The sequence below is a fragment of the Crocodylus porosus genome, unplaced genomic scaffold (assembly GCF_001723895.1).
Source record: "Crocodylus porosus isolate Cpor-Errol unplaced genomic scaffold, CroPor_comp1, whole genome shotgun sequence".
NCBI classification, from domain to species: domain Eukaryota; kingdom Metazoa; phylum Chordata; order Crocodylia; family Crocodylidae; genus Crocodylus; species Crocodylus porosus.
The window spans coordinates 3,982,543-4,009,531 of NW_017728940.1; the positions used below are offsets into that span (position 1 = coordinate 3,982,543).

The 26,989-nt window shown below is 41.5% G+C and overlaps 1 protein-coding gene across 6 annotated transcripts in view; it reads right to left on the reverse strand.

Annotated features, from left to right (window-relative positions):
- Positions 1–805: 805 nt before the first annotated feature.
- Positions 806–26,989, reverse strand: part of PUM1 (pumilio RNA binding family member 1) — a 131,641-nt gene continuing 105,457 nt past the window's right edge. For 4 of the 6 annotated variants that reach the window (XM_019548019.1, XM_019548023.1, XM_019548022.1 and 1 more), the window contains exons 15-22: positions 18,887–19,154; positions 17,633–17,762; positions 15,789–15,923; positions 14,240–14,377; positions 12,232–12,357; positions 11,370–11,491; positions 9,495–9,687; positions 806–2,545 (exon numbers count right to left, since the gene is read on the reverse strand). In XM_019548019.1, the coding sequence (XP_019403564.1) occupies positions 2,414–2,545; positions 9,495–9,687; positions 11,370–11,491; positions 12,232–12,357; positions 14,240–14,377; positions 15,789–15,923; positions 17,633–17,762; positions 18,887–19,154 (1,244 nt within the window). In that variant the 3' untranslated portion in view covers positions 806–2,413. The remainder of the gene's footprint in view (positions 2,546–9,494; positions 9,688–11,369; positions 11,492–12,231; positions 12,358–14,239; positions 14,378–15,788; positions 15,924–17,632; positions 17,763–18,886; positions 19,155–26,989) is intronic. The other 2 variants (XM_019548024.1, XM_019548021.1) reach the window with 1 other exon arrangement.

Consider the following 26,989-nt stretch of genomic DNA (forward strand, 5'->3'; position numbering starts at 1 on the left):
GTGCCAAGAGGCTTTATCAGAAAAGTCTTTCCATATACTTGAATGGAAGCGATTATATCCAATGCCAGGTACAATTATGCTGCAATAAACACTAAAGCGATATGAAAAGCTGTGAAATTTCGCTAAGAGATAATACATAAGCATTATTATATACTTCTTATGAGCTTCCACCCATTATTTAGCACAGTTGTCACACATCAGTACTTTCTGCATGCATGAATTGTAACTTAAAACTGGAAGAGAAAGGCATTGGAGAGCTTACTATTAGAGATAAATTTCACAATACGTCAAAACACTCTGTTAAAACACTGGCAGTTCACAGGAGTGTTGGTGTCAGGAAAGGTGGTGGGATACAAAGAATTAATCTGACACCCGAAAATAAAACTTTAAATGGAACATAGAATTTGGCAATAACGCAATACAATTATACGGAGAGTCATCTGAATCCCAGTAAACACTTACATGTATGCTTAACTTTAAATTTTTTGGATTTTTTTAATGAGACTAATGCTGTGCGTGAAATCAAAACGTGTAAAAGCTTGCAGGTCTTCTTGGGTTCTTTCTAAAATTATAAAATCACAAGATTAATTGCACATGGAAACAGGAACTACTTTTTAATCACGCTGCAAAATCCTGAACGCTGTTCATTCTAAAAATGTTTAAAACTCAGTTTGGGTCAATGTTCGATCATCCTCGTTACACTTCAAAGGTCATTCTGTGAGAGATTCTTAAGCCAGAAAGAATGAGGCAACAGCAAGTTTGTCCTGGTGGTACTATATTGAAAGTGTTCAAATAAAGCACAAACCCAGATTCCAAAGTTCTGTATTTTTCAAAATAAAGATCACACGTTGTTTAGAGACAATCTACACAAGAGTTACAAAAAATAGTCGCCCAGGCATAAGCATACACAGGTTTGTTAATTATACACATATGGTTACAAGTGTGCTTGCAAAAAAGTTCATTGGAAATATACACAAGGCTCTGTAAATGTACACCGTGTAGTGTTACAATTCTATATTCAAACAAGGAAAATTGACAGTATGTTACATTCACTTACAAGTAGACAAAATGCAAAATACAGTTCATCTTCTGTACAAAAAGGGAAGGTGATTCACACTTTACAAGGTGAAAAGGGACTCTGATTGTAAGGAAAACTAGGGGTTTCTGTACTTTTGCACTTTTTTTTACTGTCACAAAAGAAGCAAAACATTACTTTTTTAAGATTCAAAAAAACACTATTTTGAACTGAATCATTTTGTATAACATTTAGAAAGGATCGCTACTGTTTGACTAGGTGACAAATAAAACCAAGCATTTTTTTAAACATTAACTAGGCTGTATAAAGAGAACATTTCCTTCAAAAGAAAAAATTTACTTCTGGTTGAAATTACAATTTACAATATACAACACTATATGCTACGACCATAAAAGGTGTGAATATACACTGAAATGCACAGGTTTTGCTAATTTTTTCTTACCAAAAACGGGTTTATGTTGATTCAAACTTCTCCACATTTACATTACAGAGGTTTACAAATGTACAATTGTACAATCAAAAGTATGTTCCACTACTAGGGTACATTATAGATACAGATTAGACATCAAAACAAGAAAATACTACAAATTTTTATATATGTAAAGTCTACACCAAGTATACACTATATATTTATAGAAGCAAGACCAAAGCTGAGTTGGATTTTTTTTCCTCATGCTAAATAATCAAATTTTGTCTTTCAATGTTAACAGAACAAACTGAGTAGGCAGTAAACAAATACACCCGCCCTCTCGCTTTAAAAACTTTCTGGGTGTGAACATCTTCCAAAACTGACTGCTAAGCTACCTTCTTTAGCATGTTATACTCAAAAACAAAACAAAAAAGCAATTAAAAAGTTTCAAAAAAACTTAATTTTTTTTAAACTGAAGCTTTAGCAAGTTGATTCTTTATAAACAGTGTTAAATGCAGATTCTGTGCCATTTAACTAAAATTCATACTTTTTGCTGAGTTCTGACTAAAAGGAGAAAAAACAGGTATTTGCAAAAAAGTTGCCTGCAAGGCAGATGAATTAAAAACGTTTTTTTTTTTTCTTCAAACCAACCACCCTGAAAGTTTCCACATTTGGAATATAGATACAACAGTGAACAAAAATGTGGCCTCCCATGTACATTTGGTACCTATGTACAAGTATTCTATACACCAGTAAAACAGCAGGGCAATTAGTTAATTAAAAAAAATAATTAGTACATGTTATGCATAATAAAATTAAAGAAATTTACAAAGGCTTTTTTTTGTTTCTTTTTTTGTTTTTTTAGCAGTTTAGCAACCATAAAATTTTTTCTAACTGTATATTGGAATATTGTTGGTTGCTGGTTGTAAATGCCTGATGGCCAGTGAGTTTCTTTGAAATTCATTGTTTCAAATGATACCATTTGGTGGTCCACAAATTGGCCCTAAATCAACCCCATTTTTCATGTAGTATTTCTCCAGCTTGGCCAAAATGTGTTTGCCGTAGGTGTACTTGCGCAGGGTGGCAATGTGGGGCCGGATCTAGAAAAGGTCAGACAAAACAGTTATGGAAAAACGTTTAGAAGCCAGAACCACGTACATATAAGTCCTGAGACATTTCTGTGTTGCTTTAACGACACGTTCCCTTTGCCACCACTACAACGCTGCACAAGACCAGTAAACCCTTGAGACATTACCATGCCCGCTGCTGTAAACACCACAATTACTCTGAATTCAATCACGTCTTCCATACTTATTAGAACCAGTTTTTAGTTTTAATGCCAAAATTTGGCTTCTGGAAAACTACCTAGCCAGGTTCTAAGTCATAAACTGAAATTAGCAAGTCACACAATTTGAAGACTGAATGGGACACCTGAGCAGAAGGCAGACCTTACACCTGAGATACAATTAGCCAGTTAACTACATCTTGAAGTGCAACTCAGCCACACATTCAGGCAACTAATGGCATGACAAAAAATGAAGCCAGCCACAAAATTATTACACAAACAACGTGTAAGAGTTTTTGTGACCAGTTTCCATTAAACCTTAAAATGAACATGTGGCAGGCTGGTCCTTGCTGGTGCTCGACTGGGCCCTGGTGTGGTTCCTGCCAGCAGCGAATCACCTGATTGCCAGCAACACAGGGACCACACTGGGGCCTGAATCAGCCCCAGCAGTGGTCCCTCACCGCCGCTGACTCAGGGCCCACTGGAGGCCCAGCACGGTCCTCATGCTGCTCCTGATCAGCTGACTGACAGCTGGCGCCAGGACCTCAAGCTGCCCGCTGGGCAGATGATAATCACCTTATAGTTGGGCACCTGTGCTGGTTGCCAGAGGAGCCTGGGATCATGACTCTGAGCTTCTCTTGCACTGGCAAGCATAGTGCAATTGGGATCTGATCCCCAATCTCAAAATTGCATGCCCTGCCATGCATGGGATTAGATCCCAACACGCCTTTGGTTGAACACCTGTCAGCAGCCTCATGTATACTACTATATTTTTTCCTATAGAGTATATAACTCCCCCCCAAACAAATCAGTCTCTTCCCCCTTTTGGGTATTTATTTCAAGAGAGGAAGCTGTTTTCCTCACTGGAAAAGAAGCAGTCCTGGAGATGCTGTGCATGACACATAGCTGCCACGAGGGCCGTGGCTTGTGCCTGTTGAGCAAACTGAAGGTGCATTAACCCTTAACTGATAGCTATGGCTGTTAAGTCAGGGTAGGCAATTATTTTGGGTGGAGGGCCACTTAACAAGGTTTGGTGAGCTTTTGAGGGCTGCATGGGGAGCCTGCCCCTTGCTAGTTGCCCCACGCCCTGGTCACCATCTTGGGACTGGAAGTCCCTCCTCTTGCCCCCCAGGAAATACTCGGGGGTGGGGGGGGTGGCCATCTTAGAAACTGGGGAAAAAAGCCAACTCATACAATAAAAGTCAAACACCTACTATAACATTTTAATTTTCTTACAAAAAATATTTTTGTCAAGCTTCGTGTTGGTGTACTGTAGATAGAGGTGATTGCATAATAACTTGCAAGTAAATTCTTAGCCTTGTATATTGTGTAGGGGTGTGGTTAGGGGGTGTGTCTGCATACGGTGGGGTGTGGCATGGGGGGGTGACAGGGTATGTTGTTGGGTGCGTTTATGTGGGGGGGCTTAGGGGGCAGGGTGTGGCACTTGTGGGGTGCAAGGGAGACTGGGAGGTGGGTGTGGGGACCCCCCTACTCTCCCCATGGTACAGCAGCAGCAGGTGGGGATGCCTGGAGCACTCGTGTCTGGCACAGATGCTGGTGCCCAGCAGCACACAGATCTGGCCAGCACTGCATATCAGAGCGAGGAACACAGCCCGGCTGGGCTGCCTCTGTCGCCGGTGCTCTATGCCGTGCATGCGAAGCCCGCACGCTCAAGTGCCACAGGAAGGAAGCTCCATGTGCTGGGGCCTGCTGCCTTTCCCAATCCCTACCTGCAGCTGGATGAAAAGTGTCTGGTGGGCCAGATCCGGCCCATGAGTCGTATTTTGCCCGCCCCTGAGTTACGCACCATAGCTTGTGCTCAAAGCAGCAAGTGAGCTACTGGTAGCATCACCAAGGCTTGTGATGTGGAAACAAAACTTTACAGGAGCTACTCAGTGTCCTTGCAAGGACAATAGTAAGTCCTCCTGAAAACATAAGAGGCTGCTTGCAGGCATTAAAGAACAAAACTAACAAAAAACACACTTTACCAGAAGCAGCAGAGCATTACTTTGACCCAGCTTTGCAGAGTCTGTATAGATCAGGCACTACAGCATGGCTTTTTTGGCACTTTTATCTAAAGCTGATTCAATCAGAAAAGCCAGAAAAAAGCCCCATTAAAAGTGCCAGATCTAGACAGATGTTGGGCAAGCTAGGTCCAACTAATGTGATGCCTTTTCTGGGAAGGCGCTGGGCTTGCTGTGGGTGCGCACCAGGTTTAAAGTAAAGCGCTGGGGGAGGTTTCAATATCTGCAAGCAGCCAGGGTGTCCAGGAAATGTGGCACCTCAAAAGGCAAGTCAGCCATACCAGGAAGTTCCTAGTGCCACACCTTGCTGTACACGCTACGTTTCCTGGAGGATCTGCTCTGTCACACAGTTGGGTGCAACTCTAGAGAAGTCTTTTCATCCTCTGTTCTGCCTTCCAAAAACAAGGCACGTGTTTTATTTGGGGACATACTCTATGCAAGAAGATACAGTAATAAATAATATCAGTAATGAGACAGAATCCAGGAGTATCTACATTTTCCCAGGATATGGCTCGTTCCCTCCCATCCAGACCCACTTACTATGAGGGAAAAGCATGTAATGCCCTGTCAGTAGGTTTTTTTAAAATAAAATTTTTTAAAGAAACAAGGAAGAAAGCTAGCATTATGTGCTCAGCTACGCAAATTGTCTATTCTATGGACTACAATGCAGGAACCTTATTCTAATGCTGAAATGTAAATTAAAACAGATAAGGTAATGTGACTGAAGCAGTCATTCTAGCAAGCAAATCTAAAAACAGCCCCATGCTATGGTATTTATTTTTAGGTGAGCAGCGCCCTGTGCTTAAGAGCATTTTATATGTAATCCTAATGTCCGCAACGGCTTTTCTACATGGGGAAAAGGGGCCAGAAGATGATGCAATATAACTATCCAGACTCGCACTATTTTGGGATAAAGTTCTCTTATACCACTGTAATTACCTGTGCTAAAATAAGTAACTTTTCCTCTAAAATAAGAGCATCTGCAGAGGAAGTTCCTGATAAAGCAATTGCTTGATGTGGATATATACATAAAGGGAAGAGGCATCGGTGACTCAGAATCATAGGAAATTAGGGTTGGAAAGGACCTCAGGAGGTCATCTAACCCAACCCCCTGATCAAAGCAGGACCATCCCCAAATAGATCATCCCAGCCACAGCTTTATCCACCCAGGTCTTAAAACCTCCAAAGATGGAGACTGCACAATCTCTCTGGGTAGCTTGTTCTAGTGCTTAACTACCCTCCTAGTGAGAAAGTTTTTCCTAACGTCTAATCTAAACTTCTCTTGCTGCAACTTGAGACCATTGCTCCTTGTTCTGCCAGCACTAAGAAAAAGTTTAGCCCCATCCTCTTTGGAACCACCCTTCAGGTAGTTGAAGGCTGCTATTAAATCCCCCTTTAGTCTTCTCTTCTCCTGATTAAGTAAAACCAGTTTCCTCAGCCTGTCCTCATATACATCTGTGGATGAAGACAACCAGAATGGAATTGTTTCTGAGCCATCATACAGTTTCCTTTTCATAAGTCATTCTTCATATTATCCCTTGAATTTACTTGGAAGTATTGGGGGAGATAGGAAGAGGCACAGGCAGTGAAGTTTAGGCTCCTTAGATTAAACTGGATCTCATCTCCGCTAGTGACTGAAATAAATGAAAGCGGTTGGGGGGACTGGAGATGGATTTCCATCGTTTGTTATGCAGTCACACTCACCTTGTGGAAATAAAATGATGCATGACTTTTGCCAGAGGGATCTTAAGCATTGCATTTTGAATGCATCTGCTGCTCATCTTATGTGTTTTCTACCTTCAAGTAAGCTATGCCATTTTTAGTTATAATTAAAGATACATACCAGCAGCATAGACCTTTGTTATTCCAGTTGTCTTCAACAGATGCATTGAGGAATTTTCACTGTTGAAGCTCAGCAACTGTATTTACCAGGTTTAATGCTTCAGCCCAGGGGTGTCCAACACCCCCAGGGCCACAGGTTCGATATATTCTATGGGGCACCCCACAGGCCAGATCTAGCCTGGGCCATGTGGCAGCAGGACAAGTGACCATAGGGAAACCAAGAGCAATGCTCTGCAGCATGCCATGCTCATCACTGGTCATGCCCCCAATTTCCAGTAGCCCACCCACCTGATGGAGTGGCTCTATGGCCAGACCTGGCCTGTAGGCCAAACTGGACACCTACAGGTTAGCCCTTTACTTGTCTCTGTTAAAATTATGGGTTTTTTATAACACTGTTCTGTCAAAACCTGTCTGCAGAACACCTGTCATTAAAATAACATACAGGCAAAGGCCAATATTCTGAATGTGCTTAAAGAAGATCCAGGACAATTATGATTTAAAAGCTGTCTCATTTAGCCAGGGTTACTTACACAGATAGTATCTTGAGCTCTGTCCTTAACCTAATTAGCTGCTTACTCTAATCTAAAGGAAAGAACAGGCTTAATGGAAGCAAGCACAAGGCACTAAACACACAAAAGAAACTGACTGGCTTTGTTGCAGAATTATTCTGCTATACCAAGTGGGGACCAACCTTTTTGGCAGGCATACCACAAATTAGCCCCACCGCCTCTTCAAAAATGCCATTCTGATCCCCTTCCCTTACCTAAACTGCTGCTTCACTTTCTGCCCCCTTCCTTTACTTTCTGACCAAACTGCTGCTCCACTTACTGCTTCCTACCTTGTGCTCCCTGCCTGATCCGCTGCTCTGTTTTCTGCTCCCTGGCCTATCTGCCACTGTGCTGCCTGTCCCCTCCCCAATCTGCCACATGCTGTACAGAGGCTACCTATGCCACTTGTGGCACCTACGCTGCAGGTTGGCCACCCCTATACAATATTCATATGGGCAAACTACTGGAAACAAAGGTGATTTAATAACGGAATAATTACTGAGATTTTGAAGCAATTAATTGGGAGTTTGGCCTTTCTTTGTAGATTATTTTTATGGCAGTTATTCTGCTGAAGCTATACCAGCTAGCTAGCCTGTATAGCAAAGCCCACACACTTCAGTCTACACACACAACATCTCCATATTTTTAATTTTACGGAAACAACGTCTGCTTGATGCCCTATCTATGCTTGGATAGTCAAAGGAGTCTTGCACTTCAATAGGATTTGAGTTCCTGGCTCCTTTGAAAACCCAGAGCTTAATATTTACAAGTCAGTGTCAGTAATTCTTGTATTTTTATTACAAAATGTAGTTGCAACTGGTATTTTTTGTAATTCCCCAACCCACTGGATCATAAAATTGTGGCCATCTTAGCTGTGATGCATTTATTTTTTAATAGTAGCTTTCTATCCCTAGTGGTTGTAAAATCTTGAAACTACTCCCTTGAAGGGCTCAAAGCCAAAAGAAGAAATAAACAAACAAATGATTTTTATAATATGATCTGAGAGGCCTGACTCATGATTCTGGAAGCTAAGATTGAAAAATTTTTAGTCTTAAATGTTGCAATATTGCCAGTACCCATTAATACAAATACAGTCCAGCAACTCAAATACTGTTCTACCGCATGAGGTTCTGAAACTGAAAAGGTAAGAGTAATGCTGACAAGTAACTTCACTCTATATTTTCTGAGCTTGAACACCTATCAGCCTAACTTGTGACAAAACTAACTTTTAAGTTTTCTACCTATGAACTCTGGTGGCTTCTGGTGACATTGATAAGATGATGAGTCTAAAAGACATCTTCTACCTAACAGTAGCTTTTCAAATTGAGATGTATGGATCCAAAAGGATGAAGGCTATACGTTCCCAAACATAATGTTTTATGGGATCTTTCAAGAAAGTTTATTACAACTGCTGTTATAAACCTGGACAAAAATGGCACCTGTTCTCAGCATTCCTGTAAACAGCTCTGAGTTAGGACTTCAGGTCTAGCTCAGCTCCTCTCAGTACAGAGCAAGATTTTCATAACCGAACAGTATTCTCAGTGAGGGCAAGTGTGTCATCACTGCCACACCACTAAAAGGCATTTCAGAGGTTTAGTTAGCTTTGCTAAAGCCAAAATGGCATCAGTATTTTTATTATAAATCCCCATGCCCTAAGTAGGTAACTAGGCCAGAAGAGATTGCTTTAAGGCAAGTGATGTTTCAGCCTCAAATGAAATCTTGTTCCAAATACAGGCTATTTTTTTCTGTTTATTACTGCACCACTTAAATATTTCTATACCCCTGCCTTTTATTTTGCAACACCTGCAAAGCACTCCAATTTCCAGTCCTATCTAATAGCAAAGCCAATTTTTTCAGTCCTTCTTGGCATCAGTAAATAGTATGCCTGCTATGAAGCATTAGCCAATGGCAGTCTTCATTAGAAAACAAGTATGAGTTAGTAGATTGAAATATTTAAACGATACCTGCCTAACACCCGGTTTTGGGTCTGGAAAAAAAACAAACCACACAGTGTGTGCATGTTGGGGGGGGGGGGTGTTAAATTGTGGCTACATCTAAATTTTCATGACTTTTGAGGATACCAGGGTCATAGCCATACACAGATGATTAAAATATTAATCATTAGCAGAAGCAATTTCTCAGCAAAACTCCTCATTCCTACTGCTACAGATAAATGAATGCATGTTAGTTTTATTTCAGGTCCTGATGTCAAGTAGTTCAGTGCTGGCAGCATGATAAATACAAAGGCTGCTAAGGAGGTTTAAATCTACCTGCGTAGACAACTTCAAATGCCTACTTTGAAAGTCCCAAGCACCAAACCCCATTGCTATCAGCTGATACAGTCACTTACCTTGTGCATGACAATCTTCCGCTGAGCTGGTTCTGCCACATCAATCATTTTCTGTACCACGTAGTTGGCATACTGATCTTTCATCATGGTGTATAAGGCACTGTGAGGGCCATCGTTCATAGTGCACACCTCATCGATCAACATGGCACGCTCCGTGCGGGAGGCGTGAGTAACACATTTTTCTACAACGTTGCTGCAATGAAACAAGCAGATGACTGTGACATCCCTAAATAGATTTCTGATCAATGGGCGTATCTACCAGGAAAGACCATTACAGAAGCACAGACATGCCGATATGGAAATTCAGGAATTCATCGGATTCTTGTTTGAAGAACTTTGGGATCTATCTAACAGCACAATGCAAACAGATAACCCAAACTACCTTAGAACTCATTAACTTGCATACGTGAGTCTATGCAGTACAAGTCAGTGCTGTGTAGAGATACCAGAGTTGCTCTGCATAAGCAAGCTCAGGTACCTGAAGCCGTAAAACTGCATTAGCAAGGCTCTATGCCTAAAGAGGGCTTGTTAGCCCAAGCATAGCACTGCTCAAAGAAGTTATATTACTTCCAGAGACAGATAAGGTTTGCCTGCCTTGCATCATGTAGACACCAGCACACAAGTTAGCACATTCACAGATATCCTGGTGCATTCTCTATATCTTGAAAGCAAGCGGTCTTTAATTATAAGGTGTATCAAGGTTCTCATACTACAGCCATCGCTGAGGAAACTGAACTGTTTTCAGCTGCTTCTTAGTACTATTTCTGCACATGAATGGAAGTCCACAGTTAGAACAGAGGAATGCAACTCAGGAAAGAAGTGGCCTGATGCCAGTGTACTAGTTTTAACATGTCTCTGGGACTCCAAGTTAAAACAGGATATGTGAAAGACAGAAAGGTTTGGCCAGTCAATCAAAATGTTCTGTCCATGTCATACAACCACAAAGTGATTTGCTAAAACTGGCACTCTGCTCAAGGGAAACCACGTGAATAATTAATTCTTCATGGGAAAATGGTAGAAAAGAGAAAGGCAAAGCAAGGAGGAAGGAATCTGAAAGACGTGTTAAGATTTTTTTTGGTCCCTAAACATACTTTACCCATTTTACTTAATGGCACAAGTGTTGCATGTTACTGAGCATTAAAGACTACAGGACATATTAAGTGCAATTAAACCTCAGACTATATTATGTATTCAGTACAGCTTATTTACAGACACACACACATTTTCAAGACACTAAAAATAAGGATTCTTCGAATGTAGCTGGTGTTTTCTAATAGTTAGAGATGACAGTCTGATAGTGTGCATCTCCAGGATATCTGTCAAGATACTCCTGTGTGCACTTCAGTCTCTTAGTTTACAAAATAGTTATCGATTTTATCCTACATACCTCAGAGGGGTCTGTGAGTCTTAATTAACATATGGAAAGCACATATGTTAGTGCAGATTTCTCAATCTATATTATGGGGCAAGGGAAGATAATATCCAACTTTTAGTCCCTGGCAAGACATCTTAGTGCTAATGGAATTCTCTGGACTGTTTTTGTCCAAAGAAGTGCCCAGCAAGTAGGTCAGGAAGTTGTGCTGACAGGTTTAAAATGGGAGCTGTAGCCTACTCTTGCCTAACTCTTGGTCAAATACAGGGTCCTGAAGTAAGGCAACATCAGCCATCCTCCCTGTTACTACAAACAGCCATCATTTCACTGGGTCCAAATTTCCACATTAATTCATGCTGGATTTTTAAGCAAAGGAATACACTTTTATAAACAACAGTGCTGTCCATACTAATAACTAATTTTAGCTAGCCCTCCCTTAAAAAGATCTTCTGCAATGCTAATGAACATTACTATTTTAAGGACTTTAATAAGCAAATACATACCTAGCAAATTTATGCTGACTCAACACAAGTACATTGCCTCTAATTTCTGCTACAATCTTGCTTTTATCTTCTGGCCGCCCGTGTTCTAGTACATGCTGAATAACATAATTCCCGTACTGATCCTGTTTGAGAGACAGCAAAAAAATGTAAGCGTGCACAGCAACTACAAATACCAAATCAAGCAAGCTTTCATTGCCCATTAATTCATTTGATAAGCTACACGATAATTATGCCATAATTTATCTAAAGCAACTATTGCTTAAATCATATAAGCACTCTTTCTATTGTTAGTCGTATTCTAAAATTTTACTGTGATGTAAACTACTGTAGCTTTGTACCAAGTATAACTCAAAATAATATGACTGACTGTGGAGTATGTTGATAGGCCGGCCAGCTGCTTCAGGAAAGGCACTATTTCAAATGTCCTCCCTCTTCCTCTCAGTTCTAAAACACAGTAACACCCACCCCTAAACACAAACACACAGTTCAGTGATATTCACATCCTTCCTCTAAATCTATTCTTGAGATCCTACCTGTGCTGCACCACTCAAAGTAAAACAGACTTATTAAAATCACTAAATCTCATCTGCCTACTTAAGAAACCTAAAACGTATGCTTCCAACACGTGTACCAGGTACAGAACATGTTGTCACCACTGTTTTCTTCCTAGGTTGTTTTTGACACCCCATTACACACTGTTCTTACTTACACTGTAAGCTCCTTGAGGCCAGGATGGTTTTTACTGTAAACTAGAATAGCAGTCAACAGGGTAGGGCCTCAATCTAGACTGGGGCAACTGTAACGTGAAGTAGTAACTAAAAATGCTCTACAGCAGTCTGCCTGCAGGCTCCCATTACTCTACCTGCACAAGCTGCTCAGTATGTTGATGGAGCTCCTCCAAGATGGGAAGAGTCTGCTCAGGAAGACAGTGCTCCAGGATCCTCTGAATCACACGACAGCCATATGGATGTGTAGACAATGCAAACACCTGCATTTAATAGACATGAGCAAGCAAAAGCAAAACATTTATGAGTTGCCTCCAAAACTGAAGAGGCAGTTTCTTGCGTGCACAAAAAAAAGGTCAAAGCACCAAATCAAGCCACAAACTTCTCTAATCACAGTGCATAAAAAGGCAATGTAACATAAGAGATGGTGCACAGGACCTGTGGCTCAATTCCAGCTCTGCCACTAGCCTGCTGGGTGACCACGGACATCTTACTTTCCTTCTGCATCTCAGTTTCCCCAACTGTAAAACAGGGGTGATGATACCTCCTTTGTAAAGTGCTTTGAGATCCACTGATGAAAAGTATTAAGAGACGCTTAATAAGAGGCTGCTTACACTTATTTCCACTGTAGGAATACTGCATGTTTGTGGCTATATAACTGGTTTCAAGCTATGAGAGAGGGAGAAAAAAAAGTTCACTGCCAGCTAAGTGTATTTGTGTCCTCAATTTATTGAGTGCTTTGCTTGCTGAAGACACTAGCACATTTACCAGTAACTGAATTTCCTCAAATTGTTTGTAGCGAGTATAGCCTTGGAAGAACCTTTTCTCCCACTTCCAAACAGGATGTGAATGGGTTGAGAAGACTTGTTAATTGCAATGCTGCTATTCACCTTCTTTGTTTAAAGCAAAATATCCTTTTCAGTTACTTAAAAACAAACATAAAGCAGCATTATTATACACTGGAGCCTGCTCACCCTATAAAAACCACAGTAACACTCCTTTGAGTTAAACAAGCACAAAAAAGAATTGGTACAGATAAATTCTGAGAAGCAGTCTTGAGGCATCATATTTACTCTTTCAATATGAAAGTCCTGGAGGCCCTGCTCAGTTTACAAGTCAAAGATAATTCTTCTAACTGCCATAACCTGGGATCAAAGTTTTCAGCTATACTTTGCCTTTCAGACAGTTTTTCACTAATGCTCCACTGAGAGGCTCTTCATTTCAAACTTTGCCAACAAGTTTATACAGGAATGTGTCAGACAAAATTCCTACTTCCTCCCTCACAACTGAACAGCTCTGCCATTCCAGCAGCAGTAGAAAAATTCTAGGCGCATTAGTAAAATAAGATGCAACCTGAAGACATACTTGGAGCAGTGTCAATGAATAAAAAAGTGCTATTTTTACTATCACTTTTCTGACCATTAAATTGAATTTAAAGTGCAATCAATATTATGACTGAAAAACTCTTAGCATTAAAGAAAGCTCACTTTCAAACCAAATTGTATCATTCAACTTCAGTTCAATGCCAATTATGTTGGCAGAATTGGAAATTCTTAAAATAGGGTTTGTATAATGGAAAGAACAAGATAAGTGAGCTGCAATAACAGGAATAAAGTCTGCTCTACAGTTAAATGGCTATTCATTGGAGTGCCATTTATGGAAGTGTGCCAGGGAGGAGTTCTGAGAATGAAATGAAGCAGACATAGCTCTTCATCTCTGGATGCAAATCAAACATTTCTGGCCCACAAATGGACCCCTGGGTAAGGTAATACTGTAAATCTTCTTTAAAAATGTGTCAAAGAAGAGTTACTATCCCAGCTACAAAATCTATTCGCCACTTTACTTGATGAAAAAGTGATATTTTATGCATTCATCAAAATATAGGTGGTATCCCATGCAGATAAGTTCTTGCAAGGCTGATCTAATGGGCTAGCCCTACATAGAAAAGGACCTCTCATATTCGATTGAAAAGGTGCTTACTCATATTTTATTATGCAATTCTTCTGACTGGTGTACATAGGAAGCAGAATATTATTAAATTCTAAAATGCAGAGGTCAGAGTGAGTTATGGCTGCTGAGCTTATGCTCAAAGTGATTTAAAACACACACATGGTAAGGCTCACTATTTGGTTCTTAAGAACTTACCTGTCCCTTAAAAGCATCAATGATGAATTGCAGAGACTGGGGCTGCACACACTCAATGCACTTCTGCACCACATGATTACCATTCTGGTCTTTCACACACTTCAGTACATGGCCATCTAGCTCCCGTACCATCTCATTCTATTGGGAAGAGAGAAAGACGAACAGAAAGCACCACCAGAATTCATGGTTGACAAATATTTACACAGAGTCTTTCTCAGCACACAAAAAGGATGAAGTACTGCTGCTAAAGCCAGGTGAAAAGACTTCTGTAAAGAACAGGTCTGTCTTATGGTTACCCCAAAGAAAGTCTTCTAACATCTGATGCAGCTGACATTACGCTATTAAGTAAAGCTTACTGAGCTAAACTGATCACTAATAACCTATTTACAATTACGAAGTGGGTGTGGAGCAGCTGTCCAGTTAAGGAGCATACAACCACAGGGCAAAAATCTTCTCTCACACATTCTTATATGCTATTTTAAAACCCTGATACAATTCCTAGAACAATGGTATAGGGCTAAACAGTCTACAGGAACCGAGTTCATACATCACTGAAATGGAGCCAGCACTGGAATGGAAGACAGCAATGACTTATCAGGAGGCAAGATAAAGGCAATCCTATCACTGGAATTTAATGCACATATTATGGCTAACAGCTTTATTCCTGTAAAATGTGGCACAGAGCCAAAGATGTTCAAAACTTCACAATCGTATCTAATGCAAAAGTTGATATTTTCAGGATCAAAAACTCCCTATTATTATTCTGGAGGGCTATTTCAACAAATACTTTGAGTGACAGCAATATTGTCTGGGCCACCAAACCCCCTTTCCTGGAAACACAACTACCTAGGCAAAGGCAACAGCTTTCTCTTAACCTGAAGGGATACTTTCTTTATTAAAAGCTCAAGTGACTAATGACCTAAATTGAGGTTCTTCACTTGCTATTCCTTGGGAAACCTGTTTCACATACCACTTTTCTTATTTAAATGCATCATTAATTAAATCCTAGAGAAGAGAAGAAGTAACTTTACTAACAATCTTCTAGGAGAATTTAGGATGTCCCATATGTATCCACTAGTTGGGCTGACTGACTAAAAATTTGAAAGGAACAAGGAATCTTTCATATGTCAAGTGAAGCTAGAAAGCAACTCTGACTTTCTAATGCAAAAAGATCCTACTGAATGCTGAAGGTGAAAACTTGTGAACTGGTTGGAAAACATTTTCAAATTCCTTGAAACAAGAGATTCCCTACTGCCTTCCACACCCTCAGCTACCAACACTACAATATGATTGGAGGAAACGCTGGAGATTGATTCTCTGTTAAAGCTTTTAAATGTGAGATGGCACAATATGATGCTTCCTATCCACGGTGGATTTACCGAGTAACTATATCATGTGTGTGTCATGCACAAGAAACAAACAGGTATGCCACAAACCAGCCCAAAAGGAAGATCACTGACAGACAAAAACACAGGTCAAAAAGTGTACAAAATGACTCAATCACCAAGAAACACTCAACATCAAGAAGAAAGTTAAAATTGAAACTTACAATTACCTGCTGGTCTGGGGGGATAAACTCAAGAGCCTTCTGGATAACCCTACAGCCATACATCTGCAAAGCCAGGGAAAGAACATGCCCACGGATGCGTTCTGCCAATGCTAACTTCTGTTCCAAGCTGCCAAACTAGAAAGAAGTGTAGAAATAATAACTATCACATGCACAAAACCCTCATATTTTTATTTATTAGATTTGTATCCCACCCTTTCCAAAAAGTTCAGAGTGAAGATATGCTGTGCTCGGGAACAGAGGGAAACGCACTGAAATAATTGCATATCTAGCCTAATATTCCAATGCCAGTATCAGTGTGCTAAGCCTCTTTCAAAATCTTCATGTTCTCCAGAGACGAATCAAGACAATGAAAATATGTTGGTTTGTCAGCCAACTTCTAACATTTCCCAAAGAAGAAAGAAGTCATTAGTCATATCAGTCTGAATTCAGGCAGAAGACAGGGTAGATTGCACCTCATAGAGCATGGGTGTCAAAAATATGGCCCATGGAGCCCCATGTCTTGGACTGATATCACATACCACATGTGGCATGTCGTGGCCCTGGCCACATGCCATATGCAGCATGTGTGGCTGGTCCCAGTGCCAGACTCAATGCCACAGGCACTGCACACAGCACAGTGAACAGGACTGGTCCAAAGTGCGCACTACGTGAGTTGCAGGTGCACGGGCTCTGGTGCATAGGGCTGCTCCATGGTCCCAATCCAGCCCTGTGGACATACCCCATGCTCCTTACCCAGCCTGCGGGGCCAGATGACTTTAACCCTGTTACAAACTAACTAAATCAGAGATGCATAATTTTCCAGAAGCAGCAGACGTACTTCATCAGATGCTGTGAAGGGTCTGATGAAATAGGTGCACTACTTACAGAAGTGTATGCTATGCACTTCTGATTTAATCAGTCAATAATGTGCAAATCTACTCTATTTTTAAAAGAAGTGAGGAAGGTGCTAAATATACCACACTATGTTAATCAGCCAGTACATATGTCAGAGTGACACTGAAGTAGTCACTGGAAAGACCATGCAGTCCATGCTCTGACTGCAACTATGAATGATGGAGGAGGAGTGGACTGTTTCCAGGAAGAACTGGGATGATTTACCTAGCTTTGATTCCTGAAGAGCCACTAAAATCAGCAGTAGCAGAATTAAATAAAAACATGACTTGCAGATTAACTGAGTGATGTGTTGCCAAGATAGCAGCTTGCTATAACTCTTCCCCTGAGCTGGTGATAACACCCAGGTCTCAAAAAGAAGGTGAGGAAATGGGCCATTGCCAAAAAACAGTATTTTCAAAGCAGCCATGGATAATTCAGTGCACAAACTCTGATTAAAGGAAAGCTGGGCACCTCATTCTTAGGTCCCTATGAAAAAAAAGGGCTCCTTCCTAACTAGAACCCAGAAGTATGTAATCCCATATTTTTGTTAAGATGCAGTTCTCTAGAGAGGGCTATACTCTGTACAAAATATGCTGAGTGTATCAACAATTCACAATAGCGACATCATGTGCCCTTGGAAACAGAGGAAAGTGAAAGACTGGTAGAAGCTTCTAGGTACTGTCTCATGGGAGAATTTTTTCTTAATTTGACATTTGGTGTTTCCCAAAGGCAAAAATATGCTCTTTAGAGGAGTTCTGAAAAGCATCAGGTCTGAGTCACACCAGCAGAGGTGATTTAGCCGCATTCAGAAAAGTGACACTGTCAATACTGGGAGATCTCTTCCCCTTTATTCTAGTGGCAGGGTTTTTACAGTGTTCTCCCAGAAGCCTTTCAATACCTTAGATTTAGCCGCTCAAAGGGACCAGCAAAGAAGGGAACAAAAAACTCACTTCAAAAAACTTCTGGATGACATAATTTCCGAACACATCGACCATCAACTGGTAAGCTGCCTGGAGGATTTCAGTGAACACAAGCTGACGTTCTGCTGGGGTAGCACGCTCCAATTTCAGCTGAATAAACCTAAGGAATGAGATTGATATGTCATAATTTAAAAGGTCACTGTCATATATTATTGCAAAGTACACGTTACCAAAAACACATTTAGCGGCCCCGTAAGTTGTTTTCCTACTTAAAACTAGTCATATACGAACGTCCTTCAGAGACTCCAGGTGATGGTTCAACAAAGCATAAATACCTTATGTTCTCACAGACACCAACCAAACATAAAAACAATTTTTTCTCACATACAACACTCATCTCCTCCCCCATAAAACATACCTTGTTTTTGGAAGGGAGAATATAGACATAAAATGATTTTTCCAGCTTTATGGCTAACTGCATGAGTGTAAGTCCTCTTGGGAATACAGAGCATCTAGGAAGTGTGGCATCCAGTCTGGGCGAGGCAGCAGGAACATCCTGATGTGGCAGAGGATGCCACACTTCCTGGATACCCTGCTTCCAGGAAGTCTTACCCTAATGTCACACAAGGTTAAGCTCCACACCCTTGCAAGGACACTAGCATGTTAGTTCCTTACTGTAAGTTCCTGTAAATAAAGTGCTGTTTCAGCATCACAAGTCTCATCAACATAGTACACTAGCAGCTCACCAGGACTCCAACCTCCTAAATTTGCCAAACTAGACAAGTGGCAGCCATCTTAGAGCTGCATGCCACACACAGCATCTCCAGGTCTGCTGCTTTTCCAGCAAAGACGACAGCTTCCCTGATTAATGCATGCACCCCAATTTTTTGAGGAAGGAAGGGGCAGAAGAGGGAAAGCTGATTTGGGAGGGAGGGAAGTACATGCTGTATGCAAGAAAATATGGTAGTATACTGACTCAATGTGCCCTCCCCACTTCATGCAAAGTACATCCTGGTACAGGGAGCCCTTTGACAACTAGAAGGGTTAATCAATGCCAGCAGGACTACTGAAGTAATTATGAAAATAAAAAGCTCCTATTTTCAGGAAAAAATCTGGAAAAAGCAATGATGGCAAAAGCCATCAAAACAGAGCAAAATGCAGTTTGATTTCAGTTACTGTATCTCTGCACCGCTTCTGTTTCAGCTCTAATGCTAACTGCAAACCAAGCTAATCAAGAAATGACAGCCCCCAAAGTTTCCCACTGTACATTGTTTCTAGCCCTACCTGGATCCATGTTGATCTTGGGAGAACTCCATGATGTGCCCCGCAATTTCTCTCAGCTGTAAATTAGGGTACCGGTTATTGCGGAAGTCTTCAAGCAGCCTGCTTCGGCCAGAGGGCATGACATCAGACATCCCATAGCGCAAACGAGATGAAGGGAACAGCGTGCTGCTGGGGCTGAAGAGGCTGGAGGCACTGCTTGCGCTGCGGTACTTGGCTTCAGCTCCAGGAGCAGCGGAGATGTAACGGCCGCTCCCATTTGTTAGGCCTCCTGGGGATCACAGAAGTAAAGCACGTTTCAAAAAGCTAACGCTGCATACCCGAGTGATGGCCAACAGACAGATACGGGAACTGCACGCAAGATTTATTTCGGTGCCATTTGTGTTCCAGATGTGGTTTGGCTTCAACAGCGTAAGATGACAAACTGATCAAACTGTCTCAGAAAAGTTTGTCCAGGACTGCGTTTAAACCTAGCTCTTTGACTTCGGATGGCCACACTGAGGCAGAACGATTTACAGATTTCAACAGAGAGCAGAACTTGCATGACATTTTGGTTCTGGCCCTGTGAAAAGGCATCTAAATCTGGCTGTCAGTTCCATTGGTTGAGCTACCCCACTACCTTCTGAGGTTTTACATTATGTTTTCCTGCTTTTCTACTGGTTTTCTCTCTCCCTTTGCTATGTGAAAGACAAATAAGCTGATTAAATTAAAAAGTGCTGCGAAGTGTACAAAGGAAATGAACTATTTTTTTTTCAAATTCACACTTATGGCACTCTTGGGTCTTACTAGAAAGAGAAACTGATACAATCATATTCAAAATGATGTTTGACTCTTCTCCATCGCTTTAAATGCATGTCTCACTGGGAACGGCTTAGATGAGCAACAGTAAAGATATTTTTTGCTTTTCAGAAATATCCTAAAGGTTTTCCCCCTGTGCCAAAATGACATTTCAGATGGTAACCAAGTGTGGCAGTAGGGAATATCATCGTATATTTAGAAGCATGCAAGTTTTAATGGGAAATAAAACACTACTTCTGTATATTTCTCACAGTGGCCTCATCACCTCTCTCAGCTTCAGTCACCTTAAGAGCACTTTCACCCATTATAAAGGCTCCCTCTCCTGGACAGCTCCTGAAAATTACTCACTTGAACAGCATTCTACCTAAGCAGCAGAGAAAGAAATTCCTATCAAAGGGATCTGTACATCCAGCACATAGGTGTAAGGAGCACAGTGCCTGGAAAAAAACTCAAAGTATAGTATTGTTGAGAAGAAAACAAGACTGAGGCACACATCTGAAAGCCTCCCCACAGGGAGAATAATTTTTTCCCCAGGCTGGAAATGCCAGGGCTTGGAACAAAAATGGATAGAGCAATTTTTACTTTCCCAAGAACATTATGAAGCAGGTCCCTCACACAAAATGCCACATGCAAGTCAAGATATTAAAAATGGGCTAGCTGAATTCCCACTCCTTTGGGAACAATTTACTTGCCTGGTCAGCTTCTTTTGGGCTTTCCAACCAGTGTTATTTTCTAGGAACACGGTTCACATTTGATCAAGAACCTAAGAACTGACTCAATAGCAGGAAAATTATTGTTGGCTGTATCCAAGATTAATTCCTGAGTTGGTGGTCATTCTCCATGAGGCCATCATTTGTCTTCATCATGCGCAACAGGAATGTCTGACATCTATTTCTCAAAAAAAATGTGTAAGAGACTATTACTGTGCCTTTGTTCATACTGAGCCAGGAAACCACAACCTTTTTTTCCTGGTATCACCCTAGACATCCCAGTTTCTTAGAAGGATTAAGGAGGGCTCTAGCAGTCTGTACAAGCTCCCATAATTTCAGTTAACTGCAAGAAGCATATGCTAAAGGGACGGAGAGGGCAGGAGATATCAACAACTGATTTTCTGCAACTTGTCTTCAGGATGTGTTAAGTATAGCGTGACCCTGAAAGGGGCATTCAAATGCATTACATCCTGTACCGAACTCGAGATCGCCTTCCACTTCATAATGAAAACAACTTACGGCCAGATAAGACATTAGCCAGTAGTGTATTATTTGTTCCTACTTCTGCAATAGGATCTTAGGAAGAGAAGGTCTAAGGAACAGTGTATTTACACTTCTTGAAGAACACTGGGAAATCAGAATCACCACTGCCTCTGTAACAGTTTGGTGCCAACGGCCTGAATGGCAGCTACACAAGATAAGGGTAGCCTTGTTACTCTGAAGTCAGGCAGAGACTAAGTAGCTGAGAAGCATAAGCTTTCTAGGACCCTACTTTATTAGATGCTGTAAATGGACTCATAGAGGACAGAGGTTATAAATACAAGGGAATCCACAAAGGATAGTGGGAAAAGGCATTGCTGAGGTCTACCCAAACGGTAAACAATACTCTAATTAGGCCTAACCAGTGCTGAATCTCCACCCATGTCTTACATCAAGGCTTGGGAGAATTTGATTTTTATGTTTTAATAATTTTGATGGATAATACTGATGTTTATTTTTAAGCATCTACTTCAATTTTTATTCATTTAAATTTTCAGGACTGCGTGAAATGAAGGGTATGGGGACAAACAGTTTAGTAATGACAGTATACTGTTAAAAGTGTTATACAATTATGTTAAAATAGAAAAAGTAAATATCCATAAATGAATAAAAAGTAACTAGTCTAGGACTGCCACCAGTTGAGCAGCAGAGCTACCACTAGTCCCAGCTCCACTCGCCTGCAGTGACCTTGTCCGTTTTGTCACTTCTTCTTCCTCTATTCCCAATCCCCTGGGGTTTCTGGGAGTTGCAGTCCAAACTACGATCAGCATGGTTCTGTAGGATTGCTCTCTCTGTCGTCACACACTCTATCAGCCATCATTTTTCTTATGTCCCCTTTTCTATAAGTTTAAGTTATTAATGATGGAAATATTTTTTTTGTCAGTCTCAGAGTGTGAGGCAAAATCTATGTTTATCAACTTTTACCAATAAAAATCAAATCCTGCCAAGCCTACTTACACCTAATGCTCCTGTTGATGCAACACAAAACGTTGCCTTGTGTGTAGATACATCACACTGCAGACTCACGTGGTGTTTCAAAGTAGCTGTTCTTAAACAACAAAACTTTAACAACGGATTTGAACGTGAACTTTAGAATATAAAATCATACGCAGGCTGGATTGTGCAGTGTATGGACTCAAAGACTATAGATCTTATGCCATTACCTGGATTAGCTTTTATAACACACTGAGGAACATAAGAGTTAATTGTCTTATTTAAATTGGTACTCACTTATTCAACCCACTCCTTCCCCTCTCTCAGCGGTGTCCCCTCCCCCTAAATACTTTTTATTTAGATTTCATTCTTTTTAGAATCCCTGCCTTGATAGTCCATTCTAGCACCTGACAAACTAGCCATCACCTAGGAAAGCTAATGCCTCGCTGAATCAGTTAGTGTCTCAGCTGCAAAAAGACCCAGGGCTGAGCCACGAATATGAGTTACAGCAGCTCTTCCTGATTCTACTTACAAACATCTGCTTTTTTGTATAACACTCAGACTAAGTCTCCTGTGGCTAATTTGGTATAAAGACGGTATATAGATGATGTTTTTATTCAAAAAACTGATTTTTCCTTTGAGGAAGGACAAACCAAGGACATACTAAAAACCCTGCATCTTGTTGAATACCAAAAATATAAAAACGCATATTATAAACCTTTACTTGTAGGGCAGAAGGGAGAAAAGGGAGCACAGGGTAGGAGACACTACAGCTTTGCCATCTTGTTTCTGAATAGAAGCAACTGTGATGATGGATTTTATCAGTTTAAAATAGGGCAAATGGGATTATGAGAACATCTTGGGGTATCCAATGAGTTTTTTCTGGGGTCCATTTATCAGCAGCAGCAGACTAGATGTCACCAAGTTTCTCAACCTCCTCTCTAGGCTGGAGCAGCACTGGTAGTTCAAGGTTTCATCGTCAAAACTGCTGCTGCAGGAAGCCGTGATGTGGCCTGCTATTGATCAAGTATTTTTCTGTTGCACTAAGTTTGAAAGCATTGTCGAGTGGAGCTGAAAAACCCCCATTAAGAGAGATCCTGAGTTCCTAGAACAAGCATAATGCAGTATTATCTTGGCTGCATTCTAAATCCTTGGGAGCAGTTCAGTGCCATCCACTGGGGCTTCTTCTAGACTGTCTCTGCAGATGACGTTTTCATTCAGTGCCCCATGCCACAAATTATAGTAAATCAGAACAGAATGCATCAACCAAAGTGGACCGATATCACAATGGGTCAAGAACGCAATACTCATCATAGAATACGGAAGGTGGTATGGCTTAGGCTTGGTCAATGTGGGGATTGAGTAAGAAAGAGAAAACTTGTTAAAAAGATCTGGCACAGTCAGGGAAGAATTTATGAATGAGTAGTACAAGAAAGGTGGGTTCCTTGCCCTTTCATTGGGATGGTAGGTGAGATCTGACGCAGAAGATACTAATCCCAAACACAGAACAAGTTTAACCAGCTGGGGCACCATCCTTTTTGCTGAACTGTTTTTCAGTGCCGTTTGGGACATGGTAGGGTGGATATTAATCAGATGGAACCACTGTATTCAAAGAAGCCATCTAGACAGGAATGAGAGTCAAGATCCTCAGGAGAAGGGAGGGCAGGGGGTCTGCAGTCAGGCTGCTCAAGCTGCTTCTGGAAGTAATGCTTGAGAACTGTTTCACTTCCAGGATCTCAGGCTGCTCTGCAACAGAAGAACTGCTATAATCCAAGCTACTTCTCAGAAGAAAGAGAAGGAAGAGGAATTATGAAAACACAGCCCTGAGCAACTGAACACAGAATAAATGCTGCTCTTGAATACAATGACCTTGAGAGGAGGGGCAATATGCAGCAACTGTCCACTAGAGGATACCAGGATCCTATTTAAAAAGCAAAAAAAATGGAGTCTTCAGCCAGCCTCTCAAGTTGTGATGATGGGCAGGAATACCCACTAGGGACTCCATCTCAGCTGCAGATCACACAGGAGAAAGGCTATATTGTTCTATCTACTACAGAGCCCTGAAGTATGTCACTAGTCACAGAAGAATAGACAGCATTAAAACCTAATCCAGAGCTGCCTAACTCTGGCACGGACATGGGCTGCACTCTGTGGGAACGGTCCCCCAGGTTCCTCCCTGCTGTACAGGCTGCATAAATGGCACATGACTCACTACTCCCTCCTCCACCCCAATCATGTGGGTTGCACCAGGAGTGCATAGGCCTCCAGGCTCTCCTCTGCCAAAAGTAGTGTAGGAGGTGGCTGTTGGGGCCCACAGTAGCAGGTTAGCCGCTCAAAGGCCACAGGCCGGACAGCCCTGATCCAACCAATAAAAGGTACATGGGGTTTTTTTTTTTTTCAACTAAGAATTCTTTACAGGCCTACAAAGAGATTACCATGTATTACATTTGCACATTACGGCCCCTGTTATGTTATACATGCCCTTAAAATGCAAGGTTTCCACCCACCCAGAGCCATGAGGTGTCAACTTCCGATATTTGACAGCTGTTTCTCCTCTGCAAAATGCAGAGGCTTTTCAATGCAAATATGAGGCTCTTACATTAATTATTTTGCGCAAATTCAGAAGCAACAGGAAGAACAATAATGCAGTAAGACTGTACACAGAAAACAAAGTGCACGGAGGCTGGGTTACAATAACTGTACCTTGCTTAATTCAACAGTGTATTTTTAAGAGATGGTATTCTTACCTAATTTTAATTATCCCTGTTCCCATCCAGGAACTCCCTCTTTTAGCCCTCATTCTTGCCTTTTAAAGTAAGAGTTTACCTATAGTTCACAGGGGTGTACTTGGTAGCTGTGTTGGTCTGAGACAAGACGACATACAAAAAACGTTTATTGTTTAAAAATTTAAAAAAAAGTTTATTTCCTACCTATGGTGACGTTTATCATCTTGTACCATCAATACTTTTCCCAGAGCCTGACAAAGGGACTTTGATCCTGAAAGCTTCCAGAAAAGGACAATTTTCTTGTGATTTCCCAGTTGGTCTAATAAAAGGTATCATTTTGGAACCAAGAGTTCTAGTTTTCTGCATGCTTCTAGTTCACAGTACTTTTTATTACCTGGATAACTATAAGATGACTTTACAATTCCAGAAAGAAACAGCTTGATGAATACACATCATCATAGCTTTGACAGAAAATCAGATACTTTAAAGCAGTGGTCACCAACCGGTGGACTGCAATCTACCAGTCGATCAGAGAGCCCCTGACAGCTGATCTCAGTCTGAGGGCCGAGCTTCCCCAGACTGAAATCGACTGTCACAGGCTCCGTGATTGGGAGTGGCAGGATGTACAACTGGTAGGGCATATGTGGCTGGGCTGAGGTGTGCCCCCTGCCCCTGTGCCCAGTCAGGCAAGTGGGACGATTCCCCCTCTGCGCCCCATGCCACCAGAGGAATGGGGCCCCAGCCAGGCAGGCCAGGTGAGGGTTGGAGCTCAGGTGGCTCGCCCAGGACTTGGGCCCTGCACAGACAAGGAATGGGGAGGTGGGGAACGCAGCCCAGGGGGGCACGGGGGTGCATGCCCCTGGATCTGCACACCGGGCCACAACAGGCTGGGGCGGTGCCACTCTCTTCCTGGGGGGCTCACCTGAGCTGTGTCACAACCCGGGCCTGTTTGTACCACGGGCTCCAGCTGTGCTGTGCGCCAGACAAAAGACACTACTGCCACACCCCACCACTGCTTTGTTGCTCTCAGCTGCTGGTCCCCAGCTGGGGGCAGCCTGTGTGAGCTGCATGGCACTGGGGACTGGAGTGGGGTAGCTGCCTGGGAGCGGCAGTTTGGGGGCACAGCAGGGGAGAGGCATGGAAAAATTGTAACATATCTATAATTTTCCACATTTAGAATCTAATTATTAGAATCTAATAAAGTTATCTTTGGTCACCACAGAATAGATTCTAAGGTCATCTTAAATTCAAAGCCACCTTGGATTTGGGTAAATATGGTAACTCATGAGTACCTCAAGCCAGCATTGTTCTACACTTGGCTTCTCCAATTTCCCTCTGGGAACAGATGTGGTTTGCTAATCCCCAGTAACTGACTCATGTATCCTTAATACTAGATTTTAAAATTCGTTGCTATCCCCATCAGAAAAGTTTTGATATCAAACACCAGAGTAGAGAAGGGAGCCAGTCTCCAGCTGACCCTAAACAACGATGATGTATTCGGTGGCAACAGATTATTAAAACTTGTTTCATCCCCAAAGCCAAAGTGAACTACTGATCAATAAACATGGTGAGAGCTTTCACTCAAGGCATGTTGCAAATCCCTATATCCCATTCTGTACTCTCTAAAGAAACGTGTGGAAAAATCTTATTTAAAATTTCAACTGCCTGACTGGAGCTTGCATTATAAATCAAACTGAGCTAAAAAAAATCTAAGTCGTCTTTCACAAAGTTTAAGACAAAAGGACAAGCCCATTTTATACCAGACTCTCTCTCATTCTGGATAACTGCAGGGCAGAAAAAAAAACTGGCTATTGAGCACTTGTCTGGGGGCAGAACTTCAGCAACGGAGCAGGGATGCTCTTCTACAAGTGATCCATTGTAGTCCACTGCTAGTTACTTTTATAAATATGGTAACAGGTCCTTTAATGCATGTAAGCTTACCCTTGACTGTTTCTGGTGTCCCTTCTCTCTTTCTACTGTTACTTTTTGGACTGACTGACCCTTTCTATTTCTTAAATTTACTGGATGGGAAATGCTCCCTTTTGCTTGTTTGGTAAGAGACCAACAAACTTGCCCTTGTGCCAGACTGACTCCGATTCAGCTCTTAATCTAATGTTCCACATTGATTTACTGCTCAGCATTAGCTGTCCGTTTGATAAGTAATTTACAAATATATAAAAGATAAAGCTTAAAGTCTGTTCAAATGTATTCAACCCCCGCAACAACAAAAAAATGTTATATAAGCACCTCTAACATGAAAACTCAGACCTCACCTTCAGTTACTATATAACCACCCCTCTGTGCACATAGCTTTATAGTTTCATAGTTGGTAGGGTCAGAAGGGACCTGAGCAGATCATCAAGTCCGACCCCCTGCCATGGCAGGAAAGAGTACTGGGG